The sequence below is a fragment of the Rhinolophus ferrumequinum genome, chromosome 9, assembly GCF_004115265.2.
Source record: "Rhinolophus ferrumequinum isolate MPI-CBG mRhiFer1 chromosome 9, mRhiFer1_v1.p, whole genome shotgun sequence".
NCBI classification, from domain to species: Eukaryota; Metazoa; Chordata; class Mammalia; order Chiroptera; family Rhinolophidae; genus Rhinolophus; species Rhinolophus ferrumequinum.
This window is the reverse complement of record NC_046292.1, coordinates 67,206,367-67,232,238: the sequence shown is the minus strand read 5'-3', so window position 1 is coordinate 67,232,238 and position 25,872 is coordinate 67,206,367. Positions and strand designations below refer to the sequence as shown.

At 38.5% G+C, this 25,872-nt stretch overlaps 1 protein-coding gene across 3 annotated transcripts; it reads left to right on the top strand.

Annotated features, from left to right (window-relative positions):
- The first annotated feature begins 23 nt into the window (after nt 1-23).
- LOC117027257 (guanylate-binding protein 4) lies at nt 24-24,576 on the top strand. Of its 3 annotated transcripts, XM_033114818.1 has the most exons (12): nt 44-149; nt 3,174-3,293; nt 3,897-4,098; nt 6,976-7,103; nt 9,147-9,256; nt 9,455-9,651; nt 11,022-11,267; nt 12,193-12,473; nt 21,570-21,782; nt 22,834-22,936; nt 23,196-23,389; nt 24,189-24,576. In XM_033114818.1, the coding sequence occupies exons 3-12, from the start codon at nt 3,909-3,911 to the stop codon at nt 24,402-24,404; spliced, it is 1,878 nt and encodes a 625-aa protein (XP_032970709.1). In that variant the 5' UTR covers nt 44-149; nt 3,174-3,293; nt 3,897-3,908; the 3' UTR covers nt 24,405-24,576. The 3 variants fall into 3 exon arrangements, with proteins under 3 accessions (XP_032970708.1, XP_032970709.1, XP_032970710.1); XM_033114817.1 differs by lacking the exon at nt 3,174-3,293 and having other exon boundaries at nt 24-149; XM_033114819.1 differs by lacking the exons at nt 3,174-3,293; nt 3,897-4,098.
- The last annotated feature ends 1,296 nt before the right edge of the window (nt 24,577-25,872 follow it).

The following is a 25,872-nucleotide window of genomic DNA, read 5'->3' as shown; positions in this document are numbered from 1 at the left end:
TCAGCCAAAATTGCTTTGCTCTAATATCTGACTCAATTTTTAGCTTCCAGAGAGAACAGTCTGTACCCGGAGAAGCCAGACGCAGGAGGAGCTGAGGAACGACCAAGGACAGCTGAGAACTTGTACCCAGGCTGCAGCTCCCACACCACGTAAGTTCAGCCCTAAACTTGGTCTTGCATGCCATATCCATTAACTCACAACAGCAAATGCCCAAGTGCAGGCTCCATACCGTCCGCAGGAAGACAGAAGGCCTGGGCCCAATGGTGGGTGGCCCTGCGGGGCGGTTTGCTCAAGCCAGCTCACTGTCTCTCTTTGGATCAGAAGTGGCTGCCATGCAGGAGACAGCACCAGCGCTGAGCAGGGCTGCTCCTCTGTGGGCACCCACTCAGGACTGCACAGAGAGCCCTGCATGGGAGAAAGAGGAAAGCATACTACCTTATCTGCAGAAAGGGGCTGAAGTCCTTTCTGGGGACATATCCTGAGCCCTCGCAGGATGGGCTCCGTCCATCTCCCTCCCAGCCTCAGAAATTTCCTTGCCAGGCTTCCCCTCTCCCACCACTCACCTCCCGAAGCTTGAAAAAACAGTAAGAAAAGATGGCCCTTATTTCCAGATAGTTTATATCCTGAAAGATTGACACCGGATTATTCTTGTATTAACATTTAACATTCCAAGATACTACAAAGCTGTTATATAGAATAATTACATCTATTATTTGGAATTAATAGCTTCTCGGGTGGGGTATCAAGGTATATGTGCATTAAAAAAAAAAAAAAAGTAAACTCACCTATTCTTACCCAAAGCTTTTTAAATGTTAAATCTAAGAAATAAACTCTACACTCCTCCTGCTGATAACATAGTAGTCAAAGGTTCGTATTTTACTCCCCAACTCTGCTCCCAATCACCTGTAGAAAAGAAGAGAAATGGTATGGAGGAAGTCTGTTAAACAAATTCATGTTATTTTCTGAGAAAAAGATTTTACATGCCTTCTTATTTCTTGACAATTTGCAGCTCACTGAATGTTGATGCCTTTCAACACATTACCTAACTTGCTCATTGTTGAAACAGTACATTAATGCTGGAAAATTTTTCTAATTACCGAAAGCCTGTGTGTTACCCGCCTGTACAGTAATGGATCAGGCAGGAGTTCTTGTTTCCCTATTACACTGATAAGAAAATAGACTCAGAGAGGTAAGTTCCTTTTCAAGATCTCACTGACAGTAAGTGAGCTGAACCCTGGGGTTTGAACCCTGGCAGCCTCGCTCCAAAGTCTGTGCTCTGCCATCCCAGGACTGCTCTGGCTTCCTCCAAGGAGACTCGTCCTCTGTCTGTGTCCTGCCTCTCTCCGCTGTCACTGCTGGCGCTGTCCTGCCTGCACATCCTTCTCATGGGATGTGTCCTGACACTTGTTTAGGACTGGGGAGGGAAGTGTCACACTACTTCACTGCAAAGCCAGTCCACCTTCATTTAGAATCACCCTTCGTATCTTCTTAGACACTCAAGTTTAATCAATACTTACATAAGACTCAGTATGTACCAGCGTGATTTTAAGAGCACTATAAATATTATGAGATATTTAATCCTTCTAATGACCAATAGATTGGTACTGTACTATTGCCATTTTACAGCACACAAAACTGAGGCACAGAGAATTTAATCATCTTTCCACTGGTCACACAGCTAGGCTAGTATGGGAACACATGAATGTTGCTTAGCATTGTCTTTGAGAACATAAAGGGACAGTCAAAGCTCTTCAACGGTTCTGTGTCTCGATTTTATGAAACACCCAATCAGTGTGATGAAAACATTAAAGTAGAGCCCCGCCGTGCTGTGGGACTCAAGCGGATCTGGGCAGATCCTAAAACACTGACTAATTCCCCTCTTCCCTGTCAGCCTACAAATAAGAAAATTCCTTTTATTCCAGTGAAATAAGTGAATTCCTGCAGCCATAACTTTATCTAGGTTATAAAGGACTGTCCTGTTGTGTTTTGAGAGCAAATGGCGTTCTTTATCTCTTCTTCTTCCTCTCAAAGTCTCTCCTCCTCCAGTCTGCTCCTGCTCCCACAGTTCTTCAAACCTTCTTCTTCAAGGTCACAGATCACATTCATTTCTCTTTCTCAGAGAGGCCTTCCCTGACTACCCTCTATATAAATTCAGCCCTCATGCTCCCTATCCAATCCCTGCTTATTTTCTTCCGAGTACTTACTATCATCATATTATATATATAGCTTTATTATAATTATAATTATATATAAAGCTACATGTGTAATATGGGTATTATATATATGTTTAGCTTATTTTCTTTATTATCTGTCTGTTCCCATTAGAATAGAGGTCCACAAGGCAGGAATTTCTATTCATTTTGTTCACCACTTGATACTGAGGACCTAGAACAGCGCCCAGCACATGTGTGGGGAAGATGTTAGGAAAATTCGGCTTCATTGGCTGATATAGCCTCCAGGGCTGATATGGCTTCATTGTTTCATGTTGTCTGTTTCTCCCTCATGAGGTAATGGTAGTTCCCTCATTAGGTGATGGTTAGGTTTGTCTGTTAGCTTTTTGTTCCCTCACATGAGGTGCTATTGTTTTTCCCTCTTGTGAGGTGATGGTTAGCTCAGGGTTAAGAAAATTCCCTCCTTTCGTCGCTGGAAGGAGAGATGGGATGATGCTTTCCGTCTGTTTCACCCGCATCAGCCGATGAGGTGTAGAAATAGCTAAGGTATATCAGAGAGATGTGACAGGCATGTTGCCAGGCTTTGGGAGGCCTTGGGCCAATGGTCCCAGGAGAGAACAGTAGGTATTGTTTGTCCGAATGAACTGACCCTTCAGCCGGATAAACAATATTTTTATCACAGTAACTGCCAAACCCTCCCAGAACTGACCATTCCCTGGGGGAATACAGGAACAAGAAACTTGGCTCAAAACTACATCTGAAGAGATGTACAAGACAGACCTCTGTTGGCAGTGCATTCGTCATTCATCATCATGCTGACATTGGCACTGGGAACTTGTATGTAGCTTGCAGTATCAAGAGATACCCTGACTTCCAGCCACGGACCTGGTGAAGTCTGGTTTTTCTCGACCTCTCCAGTGTTGTTTCCCCATGGTTTGGTGAGCTTCTTTGGCATAACATTGTTATTAGTATGTAAAGTTTAGTCTTAACTGCCTTTATTAGAAGTTTGTATGCAACTTGGAGCTTGCAGCATCAGGGGACGCCCTCATCTCCAGCCGTGGGACGGGTGAGATCTGATCAGTTCCCGACCTCTCCAGTGTTGTTTCCCCACAGTTTGATGAGCTTTTGGCATCTACTGTAATAGTGTAATAGTTGCTATCCTATAGAATTTATTACTGCATTTGGATGCTCTCTATGAACTTTTTTTGTATATTTAGCCAAATGATTTTGATCAATAGTAAACTTATATATACTAAAACCTTTAAAACTTGTCTGTGTGTACTCCTTTTTTCCCCCACTCGTCGTTATAACATGGTAGGTACGCAGTGAATACTTGTGCAATTAATGAAAGACCAAATCATGCTGGAACTCCAGATATCTTCTCTGGTCACTCCTCATCTCCCGCATGTCCCACTCTGCCTGAACTTCCCCCGAATATGTGGGTGTTCTCTAGACTCCATCATCAGTTCTTCGTTTTCCATATCCTATTCATTTTATGCATCATATGGCAGGGTTATTTTAGGTTCATTTAGGATGAACATGATCATGTACATAAGGTATCTGTATGAGTCCTTGACACACCTGGCTAAATACTTATCTTTTAGAACCACATAAAACGTAGGAAACCTATTTATAAGTTCTATACACAGAAAACTGACTTGCACGTGAGTGTGTGACCATTAGATATGACTTCGAGAGCTGTATATTACTGAGGTGTTCCTCTAGATTACAGATAACATGGCCTGTGGATCTGTGATGAAGAACCCCATCTGTCTGGTGGAAAACCAGAAAACTCATCTGACAGTAAATAGAAAAGCACTGCAGATTCTTAACAAGATCTCTCAGCCTGTAGTGGTGGTGGCCATCGCAGGACTGTGTCGAACAGGAAAATCCTACTTAATGAACCGCCTGGCAGGACGGAACCGTGGTGAGTGTTGTCCTGGGGCAGGGGCCGTTTGCTTGGAAGCAGTGATAACACAGGCTAACTTCACCTCCTTCAGGGTCCTCTTAAGGATGAGCCTAACTCCTCCCACTGAAGAAAACTTTTCATTCTTTTTGCCCAGTTGAAAACTTCAGCACCATCTGTCCACAACATCTCCTTCATACGTCCAGTAACAAAGAGTTCCCTCTCCTCATACAAAGTCCTATCCCATTACTCATCTGCTCAGGAGCACAGCTCCAGAAATTATTCCCTTCCTTTACCTACATGACTTTTGCCCTAAACTACAAGGTCATTTCAAGTGGCACCCAAATATTTGTCAATATATCCTGTTTTCAAAAAGAAATAGAAGGAAGAACAGACAGCAGATTCCCACATGTCCTATATCTCAGTAGGGCTACCATCTAATTTTTTTTTTATTCATTTCATAGCAAAACTTTGAAAAATTTGCCCCCCCATCTCTGTTAACTATACGTGAACATAGCACAAAGAAGAGTGCATGAAACATCTAGTTTTCATTTTTGTTGATAATTTGTTTTTGCTACTTTGTCATGTGCTGTAGTCAGAAGATACCACAATTTATTTATCCACGTGTTGTTGATGAACATTGGTATTGTTTCTAGTTTTTATCTTTTATGAATGGTGTTGTCATAATTATTCTTGTATTTACATCCTGGTGGATATGTACGACTACACAAACTTCCCTTGTGTGACATACCCAGAAATGGAATTGCTGCGTCACAGGGTATATAGGTCTTTAGCCTTTGTAGGTAATATCAAACTTTATGTGCAATTTATGTGCTTAGTGACAGTAAATAAGAATTCTCCACACCCTAATAAAAATTTAGTACTAGACTTTTTAACTTTTGCTTATCTGGAAACTGTAGAGTTGCATGTTATTTGCCTCATTACAAATAAGTTTGAACACATTTTCACATATTTATGTGCTATCTCATTTCTTATTTCAAGAAGTTTTTGTTTGTTTTCTATCAGGTTCCTACTGATTTTTACGATTTTTACAACAACCTAATTATGTCCTGTTAGGCATTTCTGCCTATGAAGACCACACACCATTTTTTTTAAATGTCTTCCTACTGGCTCAGCAGCAAAACACCATTAGAGGTTAAACCTCAGTTCACCGTACTCTAAAGATCCCTAGAAATACCTCTCTTTATCTCTTTCTCCCTGTGTCTCTTTCTTTCTGTCTCTCTCTTTTCCCTCTGTCCTTTTCGCTTTTATCTCCCTTTTTCCTTTTTGCTTCCCAATCTCCCATTGGCTTCTAACAAAACATTTTGTCTTGGTCTTTCTTGCAGAGAATTTCTTGACCATCAATCAGGGGAGGGCACTTTTTCTTGCTTAGCCTAAATTCATTAATGGGCCTTTTTGTGAGGGATTAAAGATTTGAGAACCCTAAGAGAGAGAAATCAGTCAAGGAGTTTCAACGTTGTCATTTTCAATCTATTCAGAGAACAACTGGTAATAATGAGGCATTTGCATTGCTGAGGAAGTCCCTAACATCAAAATGTTTAAAAACCCTTGAATTGTGATTTCATCACCCCACTCATATCACAGAAAGAACAAAAAGAGATTTGCACTTTGTCAGGATCTAAGAGCATGACCAGGTCACTAGTCTTCGTCCTTGTTGACGACCTGCTTTGTGTGTTTGTTACCTCTCATAACCTAGTGTAACGGCCTCCAGTTATACCTATCTTTTCTCACTGGGGAACTGGAAGTCCAGATTCCTCTGTATTCATCAGCATGCCATCAAATGCTGTCACAATGAGAAGAATGCAGACCATCTCATGCTTTATACCCTCTCTGTGGAGATCACACTGTATGTGGAAATTGAGTGGCCTGAGCCATGCTGACCAACCTCCCCTACATATTTCATTGTGTCCATTTCTATTCTCCATTAAAAGAAGTATTGGCGTATGGCAGATAATCAAAATCTTGGACCGTTGGACGAGATATGTCACCCTCATGTTCTTAGGCATATACCTCATATCCACTCCCCCTGTGTGTTTAATTTAAGCTTCTGGAAAGAGGGGCAAGTAAGTCTCGCAGGTCTTTTCTGCTTTCTCTTCCATTAATCCCCACTTGAGGCAAAGAATGAGGAACTCATTATTTGCTTGAAGAAGAGAAAAGAAATGAGGAAAATACGGGGAAATAAAGGAGGGGGGAATCCAACGAAAAGCCGATGGGCAAGTCCAGGTCCTGGCAGGACACATGTGACCCATTCAAGAGTGTTTCCTGGAGAGATTGTTTACAAGGGCATATGCAGGGCAAAGGAAAATAGTGAGAGATGGGCAAGCACCTAAAGGGTAGCAATAGCATGGCTAGGTAGCCATTGTAACTCCTATAGCCTGAAGAAGCTAGAAAAGAGTGGATACCATCATGTGGCAAAGACCAGAGATGTTGGAGGGAGCTACATGACAGGAGCTGTGACCCGAAGTGGAGGAACAGAGGTACCAGGACAGTGTGGCTCACCAGAGGGGAAGCTTCAGGAACACATGCCTGATTTTCATTGTCCTGCTATTGCCTCTCTCTGGTTGAAATCCTTCAGAACCTGGAGGAAAAGAGAGCTCTTCAGTGTCGAATAAAAACACACTATTAATAGAGTTTATATTAACTCTGTAATGTAACATAGCTTGGGTCATTGATGGCATGAGGCGAATAGGGGACACAAAGTGTTTCTTTAGAAAGTCCATAATGTGTGGAAAGGTTGGATTGACTATGCTTCTCGAAATGGAAGCAACCTTCCTCCCAGCCAGGCACTCACATTCCAACAAGTTTACCCAATGTAACCCACCTGCAGTCTGCACTATCTGTTGTTACGGCATATTGCTTTCTCCTCTTCCTTTGCAGGTTTCCCTCTGGGCCACACAGTGAGGTCTGAAACCAAGGGCATCTGGATGTGGTGTGTACCCCACCCTTCCAAACAGAATCATACCCTGGTCCTTCTGGACACCGAGGGTCTGGACGATGTAGAAAAGGTAAGGCAGAGAATCTTCTTTGCTCTTGATGCTCCATTTACATTTTAATTTACAACCTCAGTTCAACTTTTATGATAGTTTTCTGTAAACTACAAATTCAACTAGTTGTTACTAATGAGGTTAAATTATGTTCCTGTGAATTACTTTCTTGGTAAACTCAATATTTTTGTTATTGGAAATAGATCTTATTTTTAACACTGGGGTGGAACATGCAAGTTAATAAGTATTTATTGGGCAGCTAAATTCTAAGGCTTTTTGTTAAGTGCTACAGATATCCCAATGAATAAGGTAAAGACCCAGAGCATAGCTGGGGAGATAAGAAATATGCAGTGTTATCAGTATGGATACAAAAACTGAGAACCTAATTTAATCATTCAGGTTTCCCTAGGGAAAACATCCTAGGGAAGCTATAACCATGGGATCAGTAAACTTTACTAGTTAAGGTGTGTGAAATTGATAAGATTGGAAGTAAGACCCATGACAATAGGATTTCAGTGAAATAATCTACTTAAATAGTCTCCACAAAAACTTTAGTTACTCCAAGAACATTCATTAAGGTTTAGTCCATTTCTGTGCTTTGAAGATGAATTCCTGACCGACTTCTATACAACATGAGCTAGGCGCACCAAAAGTATTGTAAATGGGGTAATTTTAGGTATTTTCTCCATTTTAATGTGAGCTGCAATCTTTTCTCCTTATTTATATTAGTCTGAGTGTAAAGTGAAAGTAGCAACAATGGGTCTTAGACTTCCATTATTGCAAAAAGAGTAGGGACATGAATTTAGATAATCTGAATTTTAAAATTTTTGGTTTAATGTACTCAATAGTCACCTTGATGTAAACCCAAGATGGTTTACTGCTTCCTAATAAATTTTAATTTGTAGAAACCTTCTTCTTTTTATCTAACTGCATTGTTCAAGGAACTAAAACATACCAAAAGTAAACTGATAGCATCAGAAGTATTTGATGCCCTTACAACTTAGAGTGTATTTGAATAGTATCAAATAATGTTACAAAGTCACATGACTTGACCTGAATCTTATTTTCAGCCTTATCATCTACTCCCACCACACATATTACCACTACTTCAGTCAAATAAAATAACCTGTATAGTACATATAGGGATACTTCTTATTTTGAACACTTGTCATACAAAGGTATTAGGGATAGATCTTATTTTTAAGACTGGGGAAAAGATGCAACCTAATAAATGTTTATTGGGCAGCTAAATTCTAGGGCTTTTTGTTAAGTGCTGCGGATACCCCAGTGATATATGTACATATAGTGCATATGATAATACCTTTGTATGACAGCACGCTCTGGCAATTCTGCTTGGTCTGTTGGTTCTTCCACCTGCCTGGTCCCTTTCTGTCCACAATTTCACATTATGTCAGTCTATTAAAACCCAGCTATTTTCAACCTTATGGAATTGTATCTCATTCAGACATAATCACTTCTTGCTCTGAATTCACAGAGTACATCTCCTCCCATGTCTTTTACATTATAATATGTAGTTCCACTCCTGGCAGAGTTTATAATCTTGGATGCATTTGCACGTTGCCATGTATATGTGCCCCTCAGGAAATTCATCTCTCGAGAACAAGCATTATCATATGGAACTTTATATCCACACAAGCAAATGCAGTCTGGCATTTCATAGCTGCACAATGAGTAGTTGATGAATTTAACTGAATAGCATTTCTGTCCCCAATAAGACCATGATGAGGAAAATTTGCAAAAAAATCATTGCCCCCATATGATAACATACTACCATGTTCTAGGCACTGTATTAAATATTTGACATATATTTACAGTGTCATTCACTTCTGTTAATAGCTAAAGAAACTCAGGTCCTTAGTGGGGTCAACGTCAGTACTAAAAGTGAGGTTTGAATTTAATGTTGTCTTCACAATTTATGTTATTCGCCTTACCATTCAATTATAGTACAGCTGACATAGTGAATGAACAACTGGATGAGAGAGAAGAGTAGATGCCTAAATAATGCTTAACGTAGATGCCTGCTGTAAAGCATTTCTTTTTTAGGGTGATTCTAACAATGACTCGTGGATCTTCGTGCTGGCCGTGCTTCTGAGCAGCAGCTTTGTCTACAACAGCATGAGCACCATCAACCACCAGGCCCTGGAGCAGCTGCAGTATCCTTCCAGAAACTAAACCGCCCTGGGTCATTGAGTTACGGGAATGTAACTGAGACCGTTTCTTCTTTTCCATGACTCAGTCCTCAAGGTTGAAGAGAATGGGACACAGGGCTAACAGGAATATTTATAAATCTTGTTTCTGGGTAATATCTGGAAATGTTGGTGTTTATTCTCATTCCTTAGCTAAGATCCCAGCTACGTGACTGAACTAAGCAACCTAATCAGGACAAAATCATCTCCCAGCTCTGGGGGTGTAAATGACTCAGCTGAGTTTGTCAGTTTCTTTCCAGACTTCGTTTGGGTTGTACGGGATTTCATGCTGGCCCTGGTGTTAGACGGACGGCCCATCACTGAAGATGAGTACCTGGAGAATGCCTTGAAGCTGATCCCAGGTATCAGAGCACGGCCTGGGTGGTGGAAGTTTCAGTAGGTGAGATTGACCAACTGAGCCCTGTCACTCAGCACTTGACATTGATCTTTATCTGAAATTGGATTGAAGCCCATGCTAGTGGTGATTGGTGTGTGACAGGTGGTTATGGTTTTAGTCATTATTACTGGAATAACTCCAGTGACTACAGTTGAACCTCACTGAAGGAATTTAGAATCCAATATTCGGCCAAATGATTTTGGAAAAATTGACCCCATAAAAAAAATTTGAGGATTACAGCTAATGCTAAAACTTCCTCAGGCACAAATACTTCTGTTACTTATTAACTTCAGAGTTCCTCAATTTCTATTTAGGGAATCACAAAAATATCAAAAGACCAAATTTTTTAAAAATATATTTCATGCAGTCTATTTGACTAAACTGCATAGAGCTACATCCTTCACATAAAGGATATTTATATACTATATGATTCCGGGAAAAAAAATCATTGGCATATCTCTCCAGTGACACTATGAAATCCTTCATTTCTGTTTCTCATTAACAACACTCTCTTCAAACTGTAGTCTTATATAACATGTTGTCGTGTTAATGTAATAAATTCATTTCTAGGTTGGCATGTAGCAGAGAGGATAAAAGTGGCACCTAGAAGCAATATTCATTTTGTTTATGTAGTCATTTATTCATTTTTTAAAAAAATATTTATTGAACAGCTGATACATGCCAGAATGCCATTGCGTGACATTGTAAAGTCCAATATAACCTGCTACAGAAAACCGGTGAGGTCTGCAATTTACATTTATGTGACCTTACTATTTGGTGGTGTCTGCTAAAGGAATCTCTGAACATATTTACAAGTTTTTTATTTTTACAGCGGGTTCTGGTGTTATAAAGCTTTTTTTACTGTCCTGAATATCATTGGTCTTACACATGGGGTTTTTCTCTGAAATATTATACATATTTTTATTCCTACCCTTACTTTACTTTAGAGCCCACATTTCATTTCTGACAGAGGGACTGTATTATTGTATTGTATTCCTGAAAATTGTTTTGATTAATCTATCTTTCAAAAAATATCTAATAAATAGTCGACCCAGTGCATACCATACAAAGACTAAGGAACAATCAGACATTTCATCACTTGGAATGCGTGCCTTCCTTCTTCCCCAGAAGTACTTTCTTCGTTCTTGGCTCTATCCCAAGGAAAGAAAAGGTGGGGGAGAGGTTCCAAGTCTTGAGTAGATTAGATTTGCATAATTAAATAAAAGATTTACAGCCAGCAGAGTTACAGTTACACAAACATCTCTGGAAGTGAAGGTCTTCAACCAACTTGCTTGAAGATAGTCAATCGGTGATTGCTCTTTTTCACTTCTGCAGGCGAGGGTTCCCAAATCCAAAACAGCAACAGGACCAGAGAGTGTATCAGGAAATTCTTCCCCAAACGGAAGTGCTTTGTCTTTGACCGGCCTACAAATGACAAAAAACTATTACACCGTCTTCATGAAGCATCAGAGAACCAACTGGAAACGACTTTCCAGGAGCAATCCAAAAATTTCTGTTCATATGTCTTCAAAAATGCCAAAGCTAAGACCCTAAGACAAGGGCTCATTGTCGATGGATATCGTAAGTCTCCTTTGTTACAGCATGTCTCTCTGTGGTCCAGTGTGTGTGATGAAGTTGTGACTGCTCTCTGGGTTTGTCAGTAATTTTGTTCTCTTCTTTATGTGATGTGGAAAAACAGATGTTCATACCACACATAGACACGCATGTTTTCTCATTAAAGTTTCCCTATATGAGGGATTATTGAAGCTTACTATATGTCATAAAACTAATACATTTACAACATAAGCATGAGCTGCTGTTAAGGATACAAATCTTCATATGGATGAGACGTTCAGTGGGATAAGTATTTCTTGGTGAGGATACACAAGATATTTTGTGAATTTACACCAGATAGAAAATAAAGAGTGTCTGATAGCTCAGTCAGAGTTTGAGAAACAAATTTATATAGAATTCTATGTACAAGGCTAGATTCATGGATATGCGACGTGGGTGGACTCAAAGGGCCCTGTGCTGAGATGGACCCAGGCTTGGTTTAATATTTATGTCACGGTACCAAGATTCTTGATTTTTTTTTTAACAAGAGCCCCTGTGTTTTCATTTGGAACAGTGCCAACAAATTAAGTACTTTAATTATGTGTAAAACAAACTTTTATATTTTATTTCAATGGGAAAAGTGTTCTAGGAAATCTATCACATATTGGTTGAGGTTATTAATTTAATATTGTAATGGATGAATTCATGAACCATAAAAGAGACAGTGAATAGGAGACATGGGGAGGTTATTATAAGGAGGTGGATTCATAGAAGAACAAGGAGAAGGAGACCATTGAGGCCCCAAAAAAAGATTAGGAGGAAAAGAAGAAAGAGAAAAAGTAAAATTTCACTTCAGTAAAATTGTTGTGATTTTTAGAGTGCTAATCTCTAAATCTCTAAAACAATGAATGAGAACTTCCTGTCCATTCCCTAAATACCATGTGTCATCCAGGGCTGGAGTCTCTGGTGGTGACCTATGTGGATGCCATCAATAGTGGAGCAGTACCTTGTTTGGAGAACGCAGTGACAACTCTGGCCCAGCGTGAGAACTCAGCGGCTGTGCAGAAGGCAGCCGACCACTACCGTGAGCAGATGGCCCAGCGAGTGAGGTTCCCCACAGACACGCTCCAGCAGCTGCTGGACCTGCACGCAGCCTGTGAGAGAGAAGCCATTCAAATCTTCATGGAGAACTCCTTCAAGGATGAAAACCAGGAGTTCCAGAAGAAGCTTGTAGTAATATGTCTTAGCATATATCCTTCCTGATTCCTGTCCTTTTAGACTGATGCCAAGACTACCTCCTTTTAATCCCATAGTTCATGTGTTTCTCGTTGTAGGAATTTAGATTCTTGTGGGTGACAAGGCTCTATAGGCTATAATTGTTCCTTTTTCTAAAAGCTTGGTTCTTTATTTTCAATTAGTGCAAAACAAATGACCAAGTGATTAGCCGCTTAAAACAAACACACATTTATTAGATCAGATTTCTTCAGGTCAGATTCCAGCATAAGATATGAGTACCTTGCTCAGTGTACCACAACTGAAAACAAGGTTCAAAGGGGCTTATATTATCAAATGGAGGTTCTGGGAAACTCCTCTCCATCTTTAAGCTAGCGATGGTACATCATATCCTTGTATTGCTTCTAATCTCTCTGACTACCTTCTCTGCCACCAACTGGAGAAAACTGCTTTTAAAGGGCTCAAGTAGTTAGGTAATGCCCACCCGGGTAATTTCCATCTTAAAATCAACCTGTGCTGCAGAATATAATCTAATCATAGGATTAATATTCATCAGATTCATAAGCTCAAGGGTTAATTAGAGAGTGGACACCAGAGAAGAGAACTCTTAGAAGACATCATAATTCTACTTAGCTAGGCTCCTTCACTGAAAGTTTGTCTTTAAGTCTATCTTGGACTATCCTACAGGTTACAAAAATCTGTCAGTTCATGTAGAAGAAAACCAACTGCATCAAAATGGAGAAGCACAACAAATAAATTTTATTCCTGTATTTTTGCACAATCAAACCCTCATTGAAAGAATTCATGACAGGTTTAAAACTATCCAGAGACCAGCTTAATTCATGAGTGGGCAATTGATTTGCTATATATTCACGTTTAGCTTCATAACACCCCAAGTTTTCAGAGGAAAGTCTACTTCCAGTCATATTGAACTTTCCATTGCTCATTGTCGATGGATGGATCACCGTTAATCTTATTACTGATAAAGGAACCATGCATAAGACTGGATTGCATATTTGAAAGTTGCTAAGAGTAAATCTTACAACTTCTCATCAAAAGAAAAAAGTAGTTGTAACTACATAAGACATGTTGACTCAACTTATTGTGGTGATCATTTCACAGTGTATACAAATATTGATTCATCATGTTGGACGCTTGAAACTATAATGTTATGTGCCAATTGTATTTCAATTGAAAAAAAAAAAAAAGAGGCACCATGGAGTTCATGTCTCCCAGCCCCATCATTTCGCAGATGTTGATCCTGAGCAGAAGCAAATAAGGGACTGTCCTCATGACGCCTTACCATTCCGATTCCCCATTCATCCTGATGCCATTAGACTGCTTCTTTTATTTTTTTTTTCAATTTTTTCAGTTACAGTTGACATACAATATTAGATTAGTCTCAGGTGTACAACAGAGTAATCAGACATTTATATAACTTACAAAGTGATCACCCTGATAAGTCTAGTACCAATCTAACATCGCACAAAGTTATAATATTATTGACTATATTCCCTATACTGTACTTTATATCTCCATGACTGTTTTTACAACTGACAATTTATACTACTTTATCCCTTCACCTTTTTGTCCCATCTCACCAAACCCCTCCTGTCTGGCAAACATCAATTTGTTCTCTATATTTATGAGTTTCTTTCCCTTTTGTTTTTACATTTATCTTGTTTTTTTAAATTCCACATATAAGTGAAATCATATGGTATTTGTCTTTCTCTGACTTATTTTATTTAGCATAATACCCTCTAAGTCCACCCATGTTGTCAGAAACGGCAAAATTTCATTTTGTATATATGTACCACTTCTTTACCAATTGTCTATTGATGGACACTTAGATTGCTTCCATATCTAGGCTATTGTAAATAATGCTGTAAAATTATAGGAATGAATATGTCTTTTCGAATTAGTGTTTTGGATTTCTTTAAGTAATTACCCAACAGTGGAGTTGCTGGGTACTTCTATTTTTCGGTAGATCTATTTTTAGTAGTTCTATTTTTAATTTTTTGAGGAACCTCCATATTGTTTTCCATAGTGGCAGCACCAATTTAAAATCCCAACAACATTCCATGAGGGTTCCCCTTTCTCCATATTCTCGACAACACTTGTTGTCTGTTGGTTTATTGATGATAGTTGTTCTGACAGATTTGAGGTGCTATCTTACCGTGGTTTTTATTTTCATTTCTCTGATGATTAGTGAGGTTGAGCATCTTTTTGTATGTCTGTTGGCCCTCTGTCCTCTTGGGAAAAATGTCTATTGAGGTCCTCTGCCCATTTTTAAATTGGATTCTCTCTCTCTCTCTCTCTCTCTCTCTGGGGTGTGTGTGTGTGTGTGTGTGTGTGTGTGTGTGTGTGTGTGTGTGTGTTAAGTTGTAGAGTTCCTTATATATTTTGGATATTAACACTGTATCAGATGTATCATTGACGAATACCTTCTCCCGTTTAGTTGGTTTCCTTTTCATTTTGTTGAAGGTTTTCTTCACTGTGCAAAAACATTTTAGTGTGATGTAGTCCCATTTCCTTATTTTTTCTTTTGTTTGCCTTGTCCAAGGAGACGTATCCAAAAGAGTATTACTAACAGCGATATCAAAAATGTTATTGCCTATATTTTTTTCTAGGAGTTTTATGGTTTTGGGTCTTCCATTTGTCTTTAATCCATTTTAAGTTTATTCTTGTACATGGTATAAGAGAATGACTAGCTTCATTTTTTGCATGTATCTGTCCAGTTTTCCCAAAATCATTTATTGAAGAGACTGTCTTTCTACCATTGAATTTTCTTGCCTCCTTTGTCATAATTAATTGACCATATAGGTGTGGGTTTATTTCTGGGCTCTCTATTCTGTTCCATTGACTTTGTGTCTGTTTTTATATCAGTACCATGCTGTTTTAATTACTAAGCTTTAAAATATAGTTTCAAATCAGGTAACATGAGACTTCTAACGTTGTTCTTTTATCTCAAGATTGCTGTGGATATTTGCGGTCTTCTGTAGTTCCATGTAAATTTTAGTGTTATTTTTTTTACTTCTGTTAAAAATGCCATTGGTATTTTGATAGGGATTGCATTGAATCTACAGATTGCTTTGGGTAATATGGACATTTTAATGATGTTAATTCTTCCTATTCATGAGCAAGGTATATTTCTATCTTCATCAATTTCTTTCTTCAATGACTTATAATGTTCCAAGTACAGGTCTTTTAACTCCTTAATTAAATTTATCCCTAGGTTTTTTACAATGTGATTGTAAATGGGATTGTTTTCTTAATTACTCTTTCTGATAGGTCACTATTGCTTTATAAATATGTAACCAATTTCTGAATATTAATTTTGTACCTTGCTACTTTACCAAATTCATTTATCAGTTGTAATAGGTTTTTTTGTGGAATCTTTAGGGTTCTCTCTATATAATATTATGTCATTTGCAATTAATGACAGTTTTACTTCTTCCTTTCCAACTTGGATATGTTTTGTTTCTTTTTCTTTTTCAGTGGCTAGGACTTCTAATGCTATATTGAATAAAAGTGGTCAAAGTGGACATTCTTGTCTTGCTCCTGATCTTAAAGAAAAAGCTTTCAAGTTTTTACCAGAGTGTGATGTTAGATGTGGTTATTTCATATATGCCCTTTATTATGTTGAGGTATGTACCCTCTATCCCCACTTTGCGGAGAGTTTTTATCAAACTGATGTTGGATTTTGTCAAATGCTTTTTCTTCATTTACTCATATGATTTTTATTCTTCATTTTGTTTGTGGTTTGTCACATTAATTGATTTGCAGATATTTAACCAAACTGCATCCCAGGAATAAATCCCACTTGATCATGGTCTATGATCTTTTCAATGCATTGCTGAATTTGGTTTCCTAATATTTTTTGAGAATTTTTCCATCTATGTTCACCCGAGATATCAGCCCATACTTTCCTATTTTTGTAGTGTTTTTGTCTGGTTTTGGTATCTATGTAATATGGGCCTTTTAAAGTGACTTTGGGGCTCTTTGCTCCTCTTCAGGTTTTTGGAATAATTTGAGAAGGCTAGGTATTACTTCTTTTAATGTTTGGTAAAATTCGCCTGTGAAGCCCTCTGCTACAGGGCTTTTGTTTTTTGGGAACTTTTTGATTACTGATTCAATTTCATTAGCAGTTATCAATCTGTTCAGATTTTATTATTTCTTCCTGATTCAGCTTTGGAACATTATATGTTTCTAGGAATTTCTTCTAGGTTGTCCAATTTGTTGGCATATAACGGTTCATAGTTTTTCCTTATACTCTTTGTATTCCTGTGGCATCAGGTGTCACTTCCCTTTTTCATTTCTGATTTTATTTATTTGGGTGCTCTCTCTTAGTTTTCTTGTTGAGTCTGGCTAAAAGTTTACCAAGTCTATGTATCTTTTCAAAGAACCAACTCTTGGTTTCATTGATGTTTTCTAGAGTGTTTTTAGCCTCTATTTTTTCTATTTCCATCCTGATCTTTATTCTTTCCTTCCTTCTATTCACTTTGTGTTTTTTTAGATATTTATAATTCCTTTTGGTGTACAGTTAGATAGCTTATTTGAGATTTTTCTGTTTCTTGAGGTAGGACAGTATTGATATAAACTTCCCTCTTAGAATTCCATTGGCTGTATCCCAAAGACTTTGGGTCACTGTGTTTTTATTTTCATTTATCTCGAAATATCTTTTGATTTCTTCTTGATCTCATTGCTAACTCATTCATTTTTTTAGTAGTATGTAATTTAGTCTCATCATGATTGTGTTTTTTTCAGTTTTCTTCTTGTAATTCGTTTCTAGATTCACACTATCGTGATCAGACAAGATGCTTGGTATGAATTCAATCTTCTTAAATTCATTGAGACTTGTTTGGTGGCCTACAATGTGGTCTATCGTGGAAAATGTTCCACGTGCACTTGAAAAGAATATACATTTACTGCTTTTAGGAGAAATGTTCTAAAAATATCAATTAAGTTCACCTGCTCTAAAGTATTAATTAAAGCCTCTGTTTGCTTCTTCATTTTCAGTCTGCATGCTTTATCCATTGATGTAATGGGGTGTTAAAGTCCCTTACTATGACAATATTACTGTCGATCTCACCCATTATGTTCATTAGTATTTCGGTGTCCCTGTATTGGTTGTGTAACTGTTTACGAAAGTTAATTCTCTTGTTGGATTGATTCCTTTATGATTATAAAATCCTCTTTTATCTCTCGTTATAGGCCTTGTTTTAAAGCCCATTTTGTCTGAAATAAGTATTGCTACCCCAGCCTTTTTTTATCTCCATTTGCATGAAATGTCTCTTTCCATCTGTTTACTTTCAGTCTGTGTGTGTCTTTCAATCTGAAGTGAATCTCTTGTAAGCAACATTTGTAGGGGTCTTATCCATTTAAGGACCTTATGCCTTTTCATTGGATCATTTAGCCTATCTACATTTAAAGTAATTATTGATGAGCATTTAGATATTGCCATTTTATTAATTGTTTTCTGATTGTTTTTGTAGTTCTTCTCTGTTCCATTCTTATTCTCTTGCTCTCTTCTCTTGTATGTTGATAACTTTCTACAGTGTTGTGTTTGGATTCTTTTCTCTTGGTTTCTTGTACATCTCATAAATTTTTGGTTTGTGGTTACCATGTGGTTTATATGTACCAAACTATCTTAATAGCAGTTTATTTTAATTTAATAGTCACTTAAACTTGAACACATTCCAAAATCACTACAATTTTTACTCATCCCCTCCAAGTTTGTGTTTTTGTCAGTTTTTTACTTCTTTTGTGTATATGTGTTCATGTGCATTCCTTAATATATTGTTATAATTACACGTGATCTTCCTTCTTTGACTTTTAACCATTGTACTAGCTTTACACTTGGTTATTCCACTGCTTTTACTGTTTGCTTTGTCAGTGAAAATTATTTCTTTCCTACATATTCTCCCTTATATTTTTGATCTTTTCTTTTGTATTTCAAGAATCCCTTTAACATTGCTTGTAATACTGGTTTGGTGGTGATAAACTTTAGCTTTTTCTTGTCTGGGAATCTCTTTATTTCTCCTTTGACTTTAAGTGAAAGACTTGCTGGGTAGATTAATATTTGTTGTAGGTCTTTGCTTTTCATCAGTTTGACTATTTCACGCTGACCATTTCTGGCCTACAAAGTTTCTGTTGAGAAATCAGTTGACAGTTTTAGGGGAGCATTCTTGTAGGTAACTAACTGCTTTTCTTCAGCTATTTTAACACTGTTTCTTTGCCTCTTACTTTCGGCTTTTATTTATTTATTTATTTATTTATTTATTATTATTATTATTATTATTATTATTGACAGATGGCAGAATTTAATGGTTTTATTATAAAACAATTTACACACAAGCTGTCTATTCATATTCTCCACTGTGCCAGCCTGGCATTGGGATTGGTGACTCTGATGGCCCGCTGGGCTTCTCTATCCAAAAAGGCTTTGCGGTTCTTTGAGGAGACACTGTGAGCAATCTCAGCACAGTAAGATTTGTTACACTTCAAGCTCCTTGACATTTAGGAGCAGAAACTTCTGAAAGCCACTGACTAGTGCTTTCTTTTCTTGTTACTTTCATAACCAATGTTGGGCATCAAGTTCTGGCCCTAGAATCTTCTATGCACCATATTGTCAGTGCGTCTGGGTTTCCGCCAGTTACGCTTAATTTTGAGATATCAGTCTGACTGGTGCGGGATGAACTTCTTGGTCCTCTTTTTGACGATCTTGGTCTTCATGAGTGTTCTGAGGACAGCCATGATACCAAGTAGGAGGAGAGTGCTACCTCCATAGGCCATGCAGAGGAAGAGCTTACCTTTGGCTTTTAATTACGATGTGTCTTGTGCCTCTTTGGATTCATCTTATTTGAGACTCTCGGCACTACCTGGGCTTGTATGTCTATTTCCTTTGCCAGGTTAGGGAAGTTTTCAGTCATTATTTCTTCAAATAAGTTCTCAATCCCTTGTTTTCTGTCTCCTCCTTCAGGTTACCCTATGATGTGAATGTTGTTATACTTGATGTTTTCCCAGAGATCTCTTAAACCATCCTCTTTTTTAATGTTCTTTTTTCTTTTTGCTGTTCCAGTTGGGTGTTTTCTGCTACCTTGTCTTCCAGATCACTGATATGATCCTCTGCTTCATCTAATCTGCTGTTAATTCCCTCTAATGTATCCTTCATTTTAGTTATTGTATTCTTCATTTTCCTCTGGTTCTTTTTTATATTTTCTATCTCGATTTTTATGTTTCCTCTTTTTGTGTAGGTTCTCACTGAGTTCATCTATTGTTCCCTTAATTTCATTAAGCATCCTTATAACCCGTGTTTTGAACTCTGCATCTGGTAGATTGCTTTTCTCCATTTCGTTGAGTTCTTTCTCTGGAGTTTTGTTTGCTTTCTTCTATATATGAGGTAGGTTTGGTACATCTCTCAGTCTTGGCAGAGTGGCTTTATGTAGTAGGTGTCCTGTAGGACCCAGTGGTGCAGTCTACCTAGTCACCAGCATTGAGTGATTCAGGGATGTCCCTGTGAGGGTTGTGTGTACCCTCCAGTTGTAGTTGAGCCTTGATTGCTGTTGGCACATCGGTGGGTGGGATTGACCCTCAGGCTGAATTGCTGTGAAGGCTGGCTGTGACCACGGGGGACTAGCTGTTGTGCAGGAGCTGATTTCACAGACTTGGCGTCTCCTCAGTGGGACTTTCATGTCTGCTAAGTCAAAACTTCATGTGTATCTTTTTGTGCCCTGGTGTGGCCTGAAGACTGCCACCAGGTTTGTTGGTTCTGGAGCCTCTTAGGAGGGGCTCTGATGCAGGCCAAGGTCAACTTCCATTTGTACCCAGCTTGGGACAACCTAGTGGGAGCTACAAAATGATCTGCAGTTTATTGCCACTTGTGCTGCACTTAGAAGTTTTGGAAGAGTCTATGCTGTGAACCAAGGCCAGCTACCACTAAAACCTTATGAACCTTGGGACCCTTCAGTGGACACTACAATGTGAGTTGAGGCCAGCTGCCACTTGTGTTGGGCTTGTGGCTACTTTGTTGAAGCTACATTCCAAGCCATCACTTGCCACAGCTTATGCCAGGCTTGGGACCACCTGATGGGAGTTACAATGCAAGTTGAGACTAGTAGCAGCTTTTGCCAAACTCGGGGCTGTTTAGCAAGAGGTACAGGGCACCCATACAAGCTGCTGCTTGTGTGGGGTTTGTGGACCTTTCCGAGAGTTTAGGAAAGTGCATAGTGTCAGCCAAGACAGGCCACTTGTGTGGAAAAGCTGCTGGAAACAATCGGTCCAGGTACACACTGGTGGGGCAATGCATCAGGGAATCATCAGGGTAGTATGAACTATGCTAACCAGGTTAGTGGAGAGCTCAGAGTTGGTGTCCACCTGTGCCTGCTGGCAGCGTCAGGGGAGGGCTCATCAAAAGAGCCATTGGCACCTACCCCTGCTTCCCATCTTCAGAGAGAGCCACCCTGACCTCTGCCCTTCCAGTCCTAACCCTGAACCGAGTCAATTCAGCTCCTCCCTGTATATATATTCCTGCAGTTTTTCAATCTGCTGTCCTGGCAAGGTTAGAGCAAGTGAGTTTGTGAGCAATCGAGTCCTTATGCGGACCCCTCAAGAGGAACACCTGGTACTCCAGCAGCCCTCCTCTCACTCATCTGTAATACCTCCTGGTTTTCACAGAGAGATGTTGTGGGAACTCCTCTTTCAGGCACTGGTACCTTGCGCTGGGGAGCCCAGGTCCAAACCCCTCTCTCATCAGAACGGAACCTCAGCAGCCAAGATATTTATCCCATTTGTTAATCACCACACTATAGGTGTGGGACCTGTCTGTTCTCCATCTCTGCCTCTCCTACCAGTCCCATCATGGCGTCTTCTTTATGTCTTTAGTTATAAGAATTTAGTTCAGCTATTCTTCAGATGGTTTTCAGTGATGGTGGCTCTGTAAATTAGTTGTAAGTGTGATGTAGGAGGAGGTAAGCATAACATTTACATATTTCGCCATCTTGACTGCAGGGCAGACTGCTTCTCCTCAGAGGATTACCGTTGGACCTTCCCTTCTAATAGAATCTTTCCTTTGGGTTTCTCCACATTTCCTGACAGAGCACCATACAGGAAAAGAAAGAAGATTTCTTGCTGCAGAATGAAGAAGCATCTAGGAAATATTGCGAGGCTCAGCTTACGCAGCTTCTTGAGCCCTTGAGGAATGATATTTCTAGAGGAACTTACTCTGTGCCTGGAGGATACAAACTCTACTTAGAAAAAAGGCACAAAGTTGAACAATCCTATAAGCTGGTGCCCAGGAAAGGAGTTAAGGTGAGAAATACAAAGGGGAAGGAAGAACATCAGATTAGGGTCAGAGGGTCTTTGTTAATTCTTTTGAAAATCTGAGACTACAGCACTATTTGTGGAGAGAAAGCAGAGCATGACAATACCTCTACATTTTTAACTTTTATATCCACAATTAGATACTCTTAAGTAAACTAGAAATATTTCTTCCCAAATATAGGATTTATTATCAGAAATCTAGATGAATAGGGTATGCCTTTCACTATGCAATATAGCAAGTTTTGTGCTACGTATAGGGACTATATAATTAAAGAAACAATGATCTCAAAAAGCTTTTGATCTTACCAAAAAGAGACATTTAAATAGACAATTAGATATGGTGGGGTAATGATTATCATACAAATACATGATATTGACAAAGATGATGATGATGGCGGTGGCTAACATATATAGAGCACTCACTTCCTATTCTAGATATCATCTTAGGTTCTGTGTTTGTATTATTATTTTAATCCTTAGAATAATACGGATTAGCTACTACTGTCATCCATATTATACAATTGAGAAATGTGATGCACTGAAAATCTATTAAGTTGCCTAAGAAAAAAATGCCAGCAAATGGTAAGGCAGCTCTGTGTACCAGGCAGCCATTTAAATGTCCGCAAGAAGTTTAGTAAAGCATTGGAAAAGGAGGTAGAAGCTCAAGTAAAAGTATCAATAAATGATATCTGAGTAACAAAAGAGTAGATGAGCATCCAGTCGAAAGAAAAAGAAAGTGCAGATATTGCAAACAATGGAGGATTGGTATTTATAGTACTGCACATAAATCTAGTTTTCAATAACCCGGGGTCGAAGGTAGGTGGCATCTGTAGTATAGGAAGCTGGAGGGGCTAGGAAAGAGGTTGCTAGAGAGGGTTTTCATGTCTAACTAAGGGGGGTGGTTTTTTATTATGGCATCTTCCAAAAAGAATGAAGAATTTACTGGGTCTGAATTGTAGTTTTATTGAACAATAATTTCCACAGCAATAGACTTAATCTTGGTTGCCTAACAAGTCTTTGCTCCTTCTTGTTTCCTCAGGCAAATAAGGTTCTCCAGAGTTCCCTGCAGTCACTGGCTGCTACAGAGGAATCCATCCTGCAGGCAGACAGAGCCCTCACTGCTGCAGAGAAGAATCTAGCAGGTACAGAACAGGGCTTGGCTCACAAAGTAGGGGAGAATATCTTGCAGTGCCCTTTAACAGCTGTGAGAGTAAAAACCTCTTGAAACAAGGAATGTCTGCTCCTTCTGTCCAACAACTCTGCTAAACTGGAAATAACCGAGGGAATTCTGGTGGCATATTCAGCCAATTTCCATCATATTCTGAAGCATGTTTTTTTGGTGTGGCGTACAGCTCAGCATAACTTTTACTTTCTTTCCTCTGTAAAACCATTGGGGAACAGCTGAGCGTGCCAAGAATCAGGCCACTGAGAAGGAACTGGAGCTTCAAAGACAGAAACTGAAGGAAATGGAGGAAAAGATGGCGTCTCAAGAGAAAACTTTCGAGGAAAACATAGTCCAACTGAAGAAGAAGTTAGAGAGAGAAATAGAAAACCGACTGAGAGATCAGAAAAAATGTCTGGAGCACAAGTGGGAGGTAAGTCTACAAGGGTCCTGGTCAGTGAATAAATGACAGTATTCGTTCCTCAAGAAGAAAAGTACAAAAATTTTAACTAATGTCATACACCTTAAAGGAAATCCAAAGGCATATTGATTCAATGAAATGTCAAATTAATCTGGATCATTTCTAAGCCCTAAATCTATAAGACTCACACCTTCTGTAGTATTAGAGTTTGCAGGGTACAAATAACATGCCTCACAGGCTCCTGGAGTGCTGTTTGTGATGATTATAGGGTATCATTGTGCCCCCAAGTGAATAGGATCAGATTGTGCTGGATATGAAATATAGGATGCTAAAAGCTCTAAAATTTGCTGGATTTATTTCCAGATCTGCCTAACTCATTCTATACACAGAGAGTACAGTGCGTCCTTTGTCCCAGCATAGAGTTTGGTAGCCAATGTTCTACACAGAATTAGTAGTTCCCATTATTTGTTACATGTGTGCTCACCCTACCTTAGACGAACTGAGAAATAATTCGAATTAAACCTCCATCCTTCCCAAGGAGCATTCTTAGTACTGGGACACTTTCCTGGGATAGTTGTCAGGCCTGACCCAGCTCCAACTCCTCCCTACCCTCAGTGAGATGGTGCTATGCAATCATAGAAAGGTATTAACCATGGATACTCGCACTATCAGGTCCAAATGTTGAAAATATTGGACAAACTCATCAAAGAATGTCTAAGTTAGTAGAGAAATAGAACATGGTTACTTGCAGTTGTTAAATATAAAGTTTTTATAACTGGGGATTTTCAACAAGAAACACTCTTTTCTACAGATGGAAAAAGAACTACTTGAGGAAGGATTTAAGAAGAAAGCTGAGGAGTTGAAAAAAGAGATAATTCAACTAAAAGAAATGTATAAAAGACTTGAAAACCAACAGTCTTCACAAATAATTCAAAATGTCCTTTGTTTAGCAAGCACTATATTTCACCCAGTACTACCTGGGATTTGTAACTTACTATTAATAATGAAGAAATTATGCGGATTTTAATCTGTTACTGGACAGGATGAGAATTCCTGTTAAGCATATTACAAAAGGTTTCTTATGTTTAATAGCATAACAATATGGCTCATTTTGGAAATATGTGTGTGTGTGTGTTAATTTCGCCCAAGAAAAGTTTAAAAATAAAGAGTGATTAAAAGACTATTAAGGGAAGTCCTAGCCACAGCAATTTTCAAGAAAAAAATAAATAAAATTATCCAAATTGGAAAAGAAGTAAAACTGTCATTATTAGCAGATGACATGATATTATATAGAGAGAACCTTAAAGATTCCACAAAAAACCTATTAGAAATGATAAATAAATTCAGTAAAGTGGCAAGATACAAAATTAATATTCAGAAATCAGTTGTATATACACCAATAGCAACCTATCAAAAAGAGTAAGAAAACAATCCCATTTACAATTGCATAAATAAATCTAGGAATATATTTATAAGGAGGTAATGTACCTCTACTCAAAAAATTATACGACATTGAAAAAAAATGAAGAAGATACAAATAAATGGAAGAATATACCGTGCTCATGGATAGGAAGAATAACATCATTAAAATTTCCATAGTACCCATGCAATCTATAGATTCAATGCAATCCCTATCAAAACCCCAATGACATTTTTCACAGAACTAGAACAAATAATCCTAAAATGTATACAGAACCACAAAAATCTCCAAATACCCACAGCAATCTTGGGAAAGAATAAAGTTAGAGGTATCATGCTACTTGATATCAAAGTAGACCGCAAGACTATAGTAATCAAAACGGTATGGTCCTAGCATAAAAACAGACACATAGATCAATAGAACACAATAGAGGACCTGGAAATAAACCAACAACTGTATGGTCATTTAATCTATGACAAAGGAGGCACGAATACACAATGGAGTAAAGACAGTTTATTTGATAAATGGTGCTGGGAGAATTGGACAGATACATACAAAAAAAGTGAAACTGGATCACCTTCCTATATGATATACAAGAATAAAGTCAAAATGGATTACAGACTTAAATATAAGACTCAAAACCATAAAATTCCTAAGAGAAAAACATAGGCAGTAAACTCTGACTTTGCTCTTATTAATATTTTTTCTGATATACATCCTCGGGCAAGGACAACAAATGAAAAAAATAAACAAATGGCACTACATCAAATTAAAAGGTTTTGCATATCAAAGGAAACCACCAACAAAATGAAAAGAGCCTCCTGAATGGGAGAAGATATTTGCCACTGATACATCTGATAAGGGGTTATTATCCAAAGTTCATAAAGAACGCATACAACTCAACACCACAAAACAAAGAATCTAATTTTTAAAATGGGCAGAGATCTGAATAGACATTTCTCCAAAGAGGACATGGCTAACAGACATAAGAAAAGATGCTCAAGGTCACTAATCATCAGAGAAATGCAAATTAAAACTAAATGAGATATCAAACCTCTCAGAATAGCAATCATCA

Excerpts from the sequence above, each read along its gene's own strand:
- LOC117027257 (XM_033114817.1), top strand. The coding sequence starts at position 3,909 with ATGGCCTGTGGATCTGTGATGAAGAACCCCATCTGTCTGGTGGAAAAC. Across the intron at positions 4,099-6,975 it reads CCTGGCAGGACGGAACCGTG|GTTTCCCTCTGGGCCACACA; the intron begins GTGAGTGTTGTC and ends CTTCCTTTGCAG. Across the intron at positions 21,783-22,833 it reads TGCCCAGGAAAGGAGTTAAG|GCAAATAAGGTTCTCCAGAG; the intron begins GTGAGAAATACA and ends TTGTTTCCTCAG.